This window comes from Lipotes vexillifer, unplaced genomic scaffold (assembly GCF_000442215.2).
Source record: "Lipotes vexillifer unplaced genomic scaffold, Lipotes_vexillifer_v1.1 scaffold1134, whole genome shotgun sequence".
Lineage (NCBI taxonomy): Eukaryota > Metazoa > Chordata > Mammalia > Artiodactyla > Lipotidae > Lipotes > Lipotes vexillifer.
The window spans coordinates 516,097-527,708 of NW_006772145.1; the positions used below are offsets into that span (position 1 = coordinate 516,097).

Sequence of the window (11,612 nt, forward strand, 5' to 3'; positions counted from 1 at the left end):
TAGGAAATATCACATTTAAGTGTGTACAGATAAAGGAACATCATGTCTGCAATTTCCTCTCAAATGGTTCCAAAAAAAAAGATTAAAAGATAAAGCAATGGTAAAATATTACCACTTGGGGAATGTAAGTGAAACGTTTATGGGAATTATTTGTACCAGTTTCGTAACTTTTCTGTAAAGTCTTAATTATTTTAAGATGAAAGGTTAATAAAATTACTGGAGTCACTTACGGAAAGAAAAAATCTAGTATTAAGCCATCGGTAACATTTAGACAAAATTCGGGAGAGCACGTACACAGTAGCGGAAGGAAAGATGGAAGAACGTTAAAATAGGAAGTCGGAAGGAATGAGGACAGGGTCACAACGGAAAGCACAGCTTCTGTGCCTTCACCCTTAAGTCTTAAGCGACAACCTTCCTACAAATTACCCGCGGTATCAACTAAGCCAATCCAGCGATTCCAGTCCGGGAAAAGGGGCGAGGCTTCTGCACGCTCCGGCGAGCTCCGCCTTGTTTTCCCAGTGAGCATGCGTGCGCTTACGGGCGAACGTCCCAACCAATCGGTGCCCACGTCGGCGTCTCGTTCATCGCAGGGGCGGGGCGGCCTTCTACACATGCGCACAGTAGGGGGGGGGGGCTTTCTTTTCGCCGAACGCCGCCAATATGGTGAGTGTGCCAGTCGTGGGCTCCGGGTCTGCTTGCCGTGCTGGTCCATCTCTGCTTGGGTTGGGGCGTGGAGGCGCGGAATGGCGCCCAGTGGGTCTTAGGTAGCGCGCGGTGAGGGTCCTCGGGTGGGCAGGACATGGAGTTGGCAGCTTTCCGGATGCGCGCCCGACGAGCGCGTGTGGGGCCCGGTAGGCCTGGCGCTGCCTGGGCCACGCGTGCGAGCTTCGGCCGCCTGCGTCAGACCGTTGGGGTGGCCAGTCGCTTGGCCCGGCCGCTGGGGCCAAGCCGGGATAGGGCTGGTGATCCGGCCGGGCAGGCCCCGTAGGCCAGCGGGAACGTGGCTTTTACCGCCGCCTCTGCGGATTTCGTTTATCTAGGTTCCATGGCACCTGGGCGTGTTACCCCTAACATTCTTTTTCCCTGTTGTTTGCCACACTACCTTTAAGCTGCAAAGCCTTGCAAACTAGGGAGTATGTTTAATCATTTTCTCTTCCCCACCTCTCAATTTTAGGTGTTCAGGCGCTTCGTGGAGGTTGGCAGGGTGGCTTACGTCTCCTTTGGGCCTCACGCCGGGAGGCTGGTCGCGATTGTAGATGTTATTGATCAGAACAGGGTAAGTGCAAAGGAAGAGTGTCACAGCTTCACATGGCAGTGGATGGTATGAAGTGTAGATGATAATGGTAATTGTCCCAACAGCCGTCTTAGGATAGGAGTACTACGGGTGGTAGCTTTATTTTAGGAAACAGCCAATGCAGATAGGGGTTAGGAGTACAAACTTGAATTGGCGGGTACTGCTGAGTTTGAGTAATACTTATGCTCCTTCAGCTAGGCAGAGTTTTTAACTAATTATGGGCTAAAACATAGGTGAGGTTTAAATCAGTTATTATGTTTAAAGCAAGTTTAGAACAAAGCCAGGCACACAGAAAGCCATTATTTGCTATTGTCACTATTAGAGCACCACAACTGAGGGATTGGCCAAAGGCCGTGAATAATCATAAAGTTATTTGTTGGGAATGCAAGGGTTAAAGATTTTAAATTATATGTAGTTGGGTTTTATGCTGTGCTACTGTTGCTTAGTTTTTCTAACCTTTAAAGAAAAGCACTTAAATATAAGGATTTGATGATTCTGAAAGGAATAATATATAGAATATCTGCATTTTGAATGCTGTTACATTTTTACACTGAGATCCTTGATTTTACGTCTTCTAGGCTTTGGTGGATGGACCTTGTACTCAAGTAAGGAGACAGGCTATGCCTTTCAAATGCATGCAGCTCACTGACTTCATCCTCAAGTTCCCACACAGGTAACTATCCACCAACTGTCACCCCTCTCCTAGTTTTGTTATTGCTAGCAAAAGTTTGCTTAGTTTAATTTAGAAATGTTTTTGCTATTTTGTTGTTTTTCTCTTGAGAACATAACAGTGTGAAAGTGAGAGCAGTTTAGAAGAGGGATTTACATCGTAGAAGTGGACAGGCATTATTTACTTCTAAAATTCCCTGCGGTCCGGTAGTTCTCTGGCTTTCCCTTTATCCAGATTTCCCATCCTTTTTCTCTTGTTCCCCTTTCTTTCAGGTTTTACGCAACAAAAGCCTCCCTTTATATGTGGTTCCCCCAACATATGTTAGTCCATTTTAGCTTCAGAACAAAACTACCAATTGTCTCTTGCAACTTTATCATTAGTTGAGCTTTTTGTATGTGTCAGCTATTAAGTATTTAATATACATCGTCTCCTTATTGACAGCCATAAAGAGGTTCTATTCCTAGTTGTTTGTAAGGGATTAAGGCATTCTGTGATTCTTTTTTTTTTTTGGTGGTACACGGTTCTCTCACTGTTGTGGCCTCTCCCGTTGTGGAGCACAGTTTCCGGACACGCATGCTCAGCGGCCATGGCTCACGGGCCCAGCCGCTCCGTGGCATGTGGGACCCTCCCAGACTGGGGCACGAACCCATGTCCCCTGCATCGGCAGGCGGACTCTCAACCACTGTGCCACCAGGGAAGCCCCGAGGGGTATAAATTGTGCTTTTTCAGAGGATGAAAAGCTGTCCTTGGATCTGTGTGGCTTCAAAGATGATATCTATCTGTTTATTTATTTATTTTATTTTTTGGCTACACCACGTGTTAGCTGTGGCACGCGTGTGGGATCTAGTTCCCTGAGCAGGAATCGAACCTGGGCCCCCTGCATTGGGAGCATGGAGTCTTAGCCACTGGGCCACCAGGAATGTCCCAAAGATGATTTCTTAATCTATGGTATTGGCTCTTTCTAGTGCCCGCCAGAAGTATGTCCGAGAAGCCTGGGAGAAGGCAGATATCAATGCAAAGTGGGCAGCCACAAGGTGGGCCAAGAAGATTGAAGCCAGAGAAAAGGTAATGATGTAGAGTCATTTGAATTTGGACCTTTTCTGGGGAAGATTAGAAGGTGGTATGACAGAGATGGTTTTTTTTTTTTTTTAAACAGAAAGCCAAGATGACAGATTTTGATCGTTATAAAGTCATGAAGGCAAGGAAAATGGTAAGTTTTTAATTCAGGATTGTTGTATTCTAACCCTAAACTTGTTTGTCTGGTTAATTCTGCTTGCCTAAGCTTACAGACCAAAGTTGACTTATAGGAGTCTTAGACATCTTAAGGGTTGTCTTCTATACATACATATTCCATATATGTAAGATGGACATGTGTTTTGTATGCATATATGATAAACATTTCTATTGAAATTTTTCAGAGGAATAGACTAATCAAGCTTGAAGTTAAGAAACTTCAAAAGGCAGCTCTCCTGAAGGCTTCTCCCAAGAAAGCACTTGCTGCTAAGGGGGCAACTACAGCAGCTGCTGCAAAGGTTCCAGCAAAAAAGATGACTGCTACGGGTAAGAAGACTCCAGCCCAGAAGGTTCCTGCCCAGAAAGCTGCAGGCCAGAAGGCAGCACCTCCTCCAAAGGCTCAGAAGTGTCAGAAAGCTCCAGCCCAGAAAGCACCTGCTCCAAAGGCATGTGGCAAGAAAGCATGAGAGCATAAGACGCTGTTATAAACAGAATAAAGGTTCTTTTTGACATGCTGGCAAATCTGTTTAATGTATGGATTAAAGTCTGTTACTGGGGCCGGGATTATGAGGCAGATTGATGGTAGGGTTGTTAATGTTGTCATTGGAGAATCAGTTCCTTAGTCCCACTCTGCCCAGACTCACAGTCATCACACAAAGTCATAAGTAATGTTCTCATGGGAAATCATGATAATTAGACCGCTGGGTTAATTTTTTTCCCCTTTTACAAATATATTTCCCATAAATAAGTAAAATCTCAGCTGCTTTTGATGCTCAAGTTTAGTAAGTTTTCTTATAAACTAGGAAAACAAATACATTATACATTGGTTCCTTAAAGTTTCTGGTTCCCAATCATTTCTAATCAAAAGCTGGCTTCTGAGCCTCACTGGGACAAGGAGGACAGCTCATTTTTGCTTGGTGGTATTAATAGGCAGGTGATACAGTGTAATAGTTTCTGTGATAGAGGAAATACAGGCAATTTTGGGTTACCTGTCCTTGTCTGAGAGGGTTGTCTAAAGTGGAATCTTCAGCTTCCACCCAAAAGAAAGATGGTGTAAGGGGAAGGGTGGTATGAACCTCAGGAATACAGAGGACTGGCCAGAGACCACTGGACCCGGAAGCCAGTTGTTGGGTCTGTGTTGGGCAGGTGGGGTTTAAGAAGCCATAGGGTGTTTTTAAATGGAGTGATACCTGAGATTCAGATCGTGTGCTGTTGAACTGAATGAAACCTGGGAACAAGAGTGGGAAGGTCAGATGGTGTCAAGCATGGCCGTATTCCTTACCTTGACAAGAGTCCAAAACAAAGTGGCAGTGGTGATGCCATTTGATAGTCTTGATGTTAATGTAAATAAGTGATGTCTTCTAGTAGTCTCTTGGTTTACCACTAGTGCTTCTGTCCCACCTTTTCTTGGATTAATTTTTTTTTTTTTAAGTTTCATGAACTGCATTCTCTAGTAGTGTAGGTAGCGTTCATGAGTAATAAACTTTTGAATGCTTGCTTGTCAAAGTATTTTTATTGTGTGCTTATGAGTTTTTACAGCACATCTGATAGTGAATGTATGGGTTTTTTTGTTTTGCTTTTCCCCCTACACCATTTCTGTAATTCTCCACACTTCAGTTAAATTCTGACCCTTAACTACCCAGGTGAGCCTGAGGTTAAGGGGTCTGCCCCGACTTCAGATGTCAATTGCAAGTCCCAGGCCTCCTGTACTTCTCACTGTGCAGCTGAAAATTGGAGTTCCCATGACTTCTTCCTTAGGTTTAACAGTTTATTAGAGCTAAGGCTCATTGCAGAACTGGGAAATACTTTACCAGTTTGTCACAAAAGATAAAACTAGGGAACAGCCAAGTGGAAGTGCATGGGGTCAAGGTGTGGGGGGAAGGGGCATACAGCTTCCCTGCCCTCACTAGCTTACCATCCTGCCAGCACCTTCATATATTCATCCTGGAAGCACTCTGAGCCCCCCATCCCTTGAGAGTTTTTATAGAGGTTCATTAGGCAGGCACGTTTGTTGAAATATTGGCCATTGGTGATTAGCTAGATCTCCAGCCCCTCTCTGCTCCAGGCGGTGGGGGTTAGCATTCAAGCCACATGGTCCCAATCCCCTGGTGGATTCCTCTGGTGACGAGGCCCCCCCCCCCCGCTGCCACCCCCGAAGTTGGGAGCCCCCAGCTGCTGACTTACCAGGAAACACAAAGGCAGTCTCACTACTCCGGAGACTCCAAGGATTTTAGAAACTTCGTGTGTCATAAAGAAGTGAAGACCAAACTTTTTTTTTTTTTTTTTAATTTGTTTAATTTTTAAATTTTTTGGCCACGTGGCATGTGGTATCTTAGTTCCCCTGCGAGGGATGAACCTGCGCCCCCTGCAGTGGAAGCGAGGAGTCGTAACAACTGGACCACCAGGGAATTTCCCAAATATGTATTTATTAAATCACGGTATCACAGCCTGTATCTGTGTGATAGTTTAGAACCAGAAGTTGTTACAAGTGCTTTGCATGAACTGACTGAGTCAGTTAATCCATTGAATTTATGAGTTTGAAACTATTACCATTCTCAACTGGAAAACTGAGGAAAAGGTTAGTAATTCGCACAAGGACGTACAGTGAATAAATGGTGGAGACAGGATTTGAACCTGGATAGTCAGACCCGACTTCATGAATTTAGGTCACAGTCCAGGCCATCAGCCACTAAGCGGGAGAATGGGGCTTTACATTCATTAGATTAAGTTGCTGCTAGCAAACCTTAGCGCCAGAACTCGAAGCATCACAAGAAGTATAACGTGGTAACTGTCCTTGAGGAAGTGATCGTCAACTTGGGGTGAGCAGCCATAGCGAAGAGCTGGTGCGGGATCAGTAGTCTGGGGTCTGGCTTGGGGGAACCATGGAGAAGGGCCAGCCTCCCGGCTTCCTAGAGAGGCGCCCAGGGCGCCGCCGGGAGCTCTTCCGCCTTGGCTCTGTTCGGCTGGGCTGCCGGCACTCAGCGAGCGGCTGGGGATTACGCGACCCTGCTCCCCACTGGCCCTGCCCTCCCCATCCGGAGCTCGGGCGTCAGGGCCTGGCACTCGCTGCGGAGCGGCCCTCGGGGCGCCACGAGCCTGGTCCCAGCCTTCTGTCGGAGAGGCGCGATAGACCTTCCTGCCTCGAAGAGCCGGCCGGATCTCCTCTGATTTGTGGTACTCAAGGTGGGGTCAGGTGACGTTTGGGGTCGCCTGCTTCCCAGGGTGGAGTGTTAAGATGTGGATGCGGTCTCCGGTCCGCATCGCCCACTCGGACGTTGAGCGTCTTAGCTTTTCCTCTCGGGGTCAGAACACCCCTTGCATTTTTTTCTGCAGCCGGTGCAGAGGTCCACGGACCCCTTTTACTCTACTTTATCTCCAGAAGCTTGTTTATAGAGTCTGCCATTAACGATCAGTAGAAGCATTCAGTGCAGACTACTTAGTAATGCATTCACAGTGGGTCAGGGATTTTCTTAAAAACCATGAATACAGCTGCAGTCCTTGACTCTTGCTTCAGAGATTCTTTCTAGGAATTTACATCCTCACCAGGCAAATTTGTCGAGTATACAAAGGAGCAGTTGCAGCACACAATGAATCCCTAGCGAGGGCGCAGTGAGGCCATCCACAGTGTCCTAAGAGTATGTTTCCAGGGACAGTGGTGAGGAGACTGAGGGAGAAAGAGGTGGCAAGTGTGGGAAACAACACAGGGTCAGTCTCACTGTGGTTCTTTCTCCTCTTAGCTCTGCAGGTTCTTTCTTTTCCAAACAGAGAGGGCACCACACGAAGCCAGGGGTCATCAGCCATGCTCCAGACATGGTCCCAGGTGAGCTGAGCTTTCTTCCAGCTTTCCATATTCAAAACAGATATGAAAGGGCTTTACAGGACCTGTAGCCTGCCTTGGACAGTCCTGTGCTTAGCTTTGCCTCCATCAAAGAGTATGGCAAAGGAGTGTGTTAGGGGAGTTGATGAGGGAGAGTAGGATAAACTTGGGAGGATCAGGTTGGGAAAGAGGGGAGCACCAGCCAAGAAATTCTCCTAGAAACTGAGAATCTACGTCCATGCAAACTGCAAGTACGGTGCACAGATGAGCAGCTTTGGTCTCACTAGGGGGCTCATTAGAAAGGCAGAACCTCAGATCTCCTGGATCAGAAGATAGATTTATACAATATCTGGGGAATTAATGGGCAAGTTAAAATTTGGGGAGTGCTAGTCTGCGTGACAATACACCGAGGAAGACTGCCTCCTAAGATTAAACAGGCACGCCCGTAAGAGGAGTTTACTCTGCAGACCATGGAGTCAGGGTACAATGAAGCCCAAACAGGGAGCATTGGAGGGTGTGGATTGATGAAGGAGGTGAATTCTTGGAGGAATGCTGAGTTTGGAGCTGAAGCCAGTGCCTCTAGCCCATTGCAAAGACTGCAGCTTAACCTGCGTAAGAGGCTGTATCCATTGTTGGCACAAATTCATGCAGCATTGGAGGAAGTTTTCCCTCCAGAGTTTTCTTAGTGGTACAGGATAATTTCAGTAAATTTTTCTCCAGAGTCCTACATCATGTAATGAGGAAGCTGGGTATATCATGTAATGGATGTATCATGTAATGAGAAAGGTCCATCCCAGAAACTTAAGAGCATTGTGTACTTGGTTCATTTTTCTGGACACTGGACCATCCACTTCTGTTTCAGCACTTAAGCCAGCATTAGTTCTGTGTCAGGAAATGTTTAAACGTCTTTGGGGACAGTCTGTTCTCTCCAAGTGCTTTGTCTGGACTATAGTAGTTATGGGGGATTATGTTCCACTAAGAGAACCCCAAGCGACAGTCGCTTAAACAAGATAGAAGCTTCTCTCTCACAGCAAAGAAGTCTGGGAGAGGCAGCCTAGGGCTAGTGTGGCAGCTCCACTGTCATCACACATCCAGGTCCTTTATTTTTTTAATAAATTACTTGTTTTAAAAATTAATTATTTATTTGGGGTTGTGTTGGATCTTCGTTGCTGCGTGTGGGCTTTCTCTAGTTGCAGCGAGTGGGGACTACTCTTCGTTGTGGTGTGCGGGCTCCTCGTTGCGGTGGCTTCTCTTGTTGTGGAGCATGGGCTCTAGGCACGTGGGCTTCAGTAGTTGTAGCATGTAGGCTCAGTAGTTGTGGCTCGCAGGCTCTAGAGCGCAGGCTCAGTAGTTGTGGCTCATGGGCTTAGTTGCTCTGCAGCAGGTGGGATCTTCCCAGACCAGGGCTCGAACCCATGTCCCCTGCATTGGCAGGGAGATTCTTTACCACTGCGCCACCAGGGAAGTCCTCCATGTTCTTTCCGTGTTTCTGCTCCACTGTCCTAGCACTGGCTCTCATGCCAAAGGTTACTTCATTATCCAAGGTGGCTGCTTGATTTCTAGCTGTCATGTGCATTCCAGGTAGAAGAGATGCTAAAAACTCAAACCTCTCAGCTGAGTTGCTCTCTTTTAGGACTTCTCAGAAATGAGATAGATAGATAGATATATGGATAGATACAACTGTCAGCCTTTGCTCCAGTCTCTATGAGAAACATTTATTATTTGGAATCTTTTAGGAAGTTCCCCTAATCTCATCTGTGGTTGTAATAAGTGCTGAGATTTATATAACATCATGTGCCAGGTGATGTTTGCTTTACACATATTAATTCATTCCATCCTTACAAGAGCCCCATAAGCTAGGTTCTGCTATTATCCCAGTTTTCCAAATGAAGAAACTGAGGCACAAAAAGTTAAGTGTCTCATCCAAGTTCATACAGCTAATGGCTATAGGGATGGGATTTGAACCTAGGGAGTTTGGCTCTAGAGCAGGGTTTGTCAACCTCAGCACTGTTGACATTTTGGGCCAGGTAACCCTTTGCTGTGGGGGGCCCTCCTGTGTCCCCCACAGTGACATCCGTCCCTGGCCTCTACCCACTAGGTGCCAGTAGCATCACCACCACCCGACAGTTGTGACAACTAAAACCATCTCCAGGCATTGCCACATATTCCCTGTTGAGCACAGTATCTCCCCCCACCCCACCCCCTGCTGAGAACCACAGCTCTAAAGTCTGTGCTGTTAGCCGTTATGCTGTGCTGCTCTGTTATCTGCTTCCCAAATAGAGGAATCTACAACGCTGTTGATTTAATAACGGAGAAGGAGGAAGTACTAGCAAAGGACCAAAGCAGAGTGATGAGAGATGGAGCCGGATGTTGAGAAGCTGAATGTTGCAGAGAACAAAGAACGAAGGACCCGTCGATAATTAGAGAGGAGAGGAGGGTGGAAGCCATAATGTGAAGGAAGAAGGTCAGGACCATGGTCTCAGCTGTTGACTCTCAAGGAGGTAAAGACAGAATATTACGTTCAGCATCAGCAAAGTGTCTCTTCTCTCCACTGTTCAGTAAGGGAGCCACTAGCTACAGGTGCCTATTTAAATTAAAATTAGAAATCCAGTTCATCAGTCACACTAGCCATGTTTAGATTTCCTGGTCAAGGTGTTATCTGATTTCTTCACTGTATAGTTATTATTTTCCCCGTGCAACTGATAAATCTGTTGGGAAACATTTAAGAGCATTCACATATCCTGCTTCTCATCAAAATTTCCGCCTAGATTTAGCATCCAGCGATGGTTCTTGTCTGAACCAATCTTTACAATGATGGCTACAGCCCTCCAATACTTCTTTGGTTATTTCTTCCACCCATAAGGGACTAAGCACAAAGAGACGGTTGTTGTCATGACAGACTGGGATAAGGGACAGTGTGATTCAGTGAGAGATATTATAGTAGGACTAATTTATGTAAGTGGTCAGTTCATTTTGAAATTTTTGCTTCCTTATTCAACCTTGTAATAAATACTCAGATAAAGAGGTATCACTTTTGTTTATTTGAAAGTGCTTACTATCACTGATCCCCATCATCTAGAAATGGGAATAATATTTCTGACTTCACAGATGTGTTCTAAGGATTGAGCTAATTGATGTGAAAGTAACTGACACGGGACAAGGCACAATGGCCTAAACAAGCTATGACTTTCCTTCTCCCTTGGGAAGGTGGAAACGGCCCCAGTGAGAGGCAGGAAGAGACACACCTGATGAAGAGGACAGTGTTGGCGGCTCGGACAGAGCTTAGGTGATCAGGGACAGGTCCATGTTGAAGAATGGAGACTGCCTTTCTGTCCCTGGAGTCAGATGTGTTAGGAAACGAGAAGGTGACATAGCCTTTATAGGACAAACAACTTCCTAATAAGGCAAGATGTTGGGAAGAGGAAGAATCACCCCTCTGTCTATACTAAAATATATGGAGGGGGCCATCCAGAGAGGAGCTGAGTGGGAGGAGCCTGGGCAAAAGATACCTGCTGTGGTCATTTTAGAAAACATGCCAGAAAGATGGACCCAGCCCATGGAACCAGACCCAGGGTTGCTGTGATCACCAGGCGGACAAGAGTAGTTGCTGCACTGTGTGCTTGGGATGACAGTAGTGGGGCCCCAGAGGCAAGCACATTGAAAATGGGGATGCTGGCTGAGGGCTGTGCCTGACTGGGGTGCTGTGTGGCTCTTCTTTCCAGTACACACCCTCCCTGGGGCTCAGAGCCATGGACTCCAGGAGATTCCTCCCTTCCCTGGAGTTCAGGCTGCTCCCTCTGCCCCATCCAGGGCTTGAGCAGGAACCTGTTGTTTCAGGAATCAGTGAGCTTTGAGGACGTGGCCGTGTACTTCACCCAGAACCAATGGGCCAGCCTGGACTCTGCACAGAGGACCCTGTATAGGGAGGTGATGCTGGAGAATTATGAAAGCATAACTTCCTTAGGTGAGTCCTCCTTCCTTCCTAAAACTCAGCTTTTGCCATTGGGGGCTCCTGGTTTCCTCCTTAATGGATCTGGGATCTCTAATACTACCACGATTGATGCTCCATGAGCTAGCTGAGCTCCCCAATCCCCAGTTGTAGGAGTAGCTGCTGGAGAAAGATCTGGGTTTACTTTGGGTTTTTTTTTAATTATTATTTATAAATTTATAAATTTAATTAAATTTATTATTTATTTTTGATTATTATTATATTATTGTCTGTGCCAGGTCTTAGTTGCGGCATGCGAGATCTTCAGTTGTGGCATGTAGGATCTTTAGTTGCAGCATGCGTGATCTTTAGTTGCATGTGAAATCTTTAGTTGTGGCATATGAACTCTTAGTTGCAGCATGTGGGATCTAGTTCCCTGAGCAGGGACTGAACCTGGGCCCCCTGTATTGAGAGCGTGGAGTCTTAGCTACTGGACCACCAGGGAAGTCGCCACTTTGGTTTTATACGAGACTTCTCGGGAATTCCGTGGCGGTCCAGTGGTTAGGACTCCATGCTTTTACTGCCGAGCGCACGGGTTCAGCCCCTGGTCGGGGAACTAAGATTCCCACAAGCTGCAAGGTGTGGCCAAAACACAACTTCCCCTCTTTCC

General features: G+C 46.5%; 2 protein-coding genes across 2 annotated transcripts in view; both read left to right on the forward strand.

Annotated features, from left to right (window-relative positions):
• Window positions 1-636: 636 nt before the first annotated feature.
• Window positions 637-3,716, forward strand: RPL14 (ribosomal protein L14). Its single transcript, XM_007447344.1, has 6 exons — window positions 637-663; window positions 1,175-1,276; window positions 1,873-1,967; window positions 2,930-3,029; window positions 3,121-3,174; window positions 3,383-3,716. The coding sequence occupies exons 1-6, from the start codon at window positions 661-663 to the stop codon at window positions 3,662-3,664; spliced, it is 636 nt and encodes a 211-aa protein (XP_007447406.1). The 5' UTR covers window positions 637-660; the 3' UTR covers window positions 3,665-3,716.
• Window positions 3,717-6,996: 3,280 nt separating this feature from the next.
• The window catches only part of ZNF619 (zinc finger protein 619), a 10,282-nt gene continuing 5,666 nt past the window's right edge, over window positions 6,997-11,612 (forward strand). Inside the window, exons 1-2 of the mRNA XM_007447346.1 lie at window positions 6,997-7,017; window positions 10,825-10,978. Of these exons, the coding sequence (XP_007447408.1) occupies window positions 6,997-7,017; window positions 10,825-10,978 (175 nt within the window). The remainder of the gene's footprint in view (window positions 7,018-10,824; window positions 10,979-11,612) is intronic.

Bases quoted from the DNA above. Each gene is read 5' to 3' on its own strand.
- RPL14 (XM_007447344.1), top strand. The intron at 1,968-2,929 runs GTAACTATCCAC...GGCTCTTTCTAG, and splicing joins ATCCTCAAGTTCCCACACAG to TGCCCGCCAGAAGTATGTCC. The intron at 3,175-3,382 runs GTAAGTTTTTAA...GAAATTTTTCAG, and splicing joins TCATGAAGGCAAGGAAAATG to AGGAATAGACTAATCAAGCT.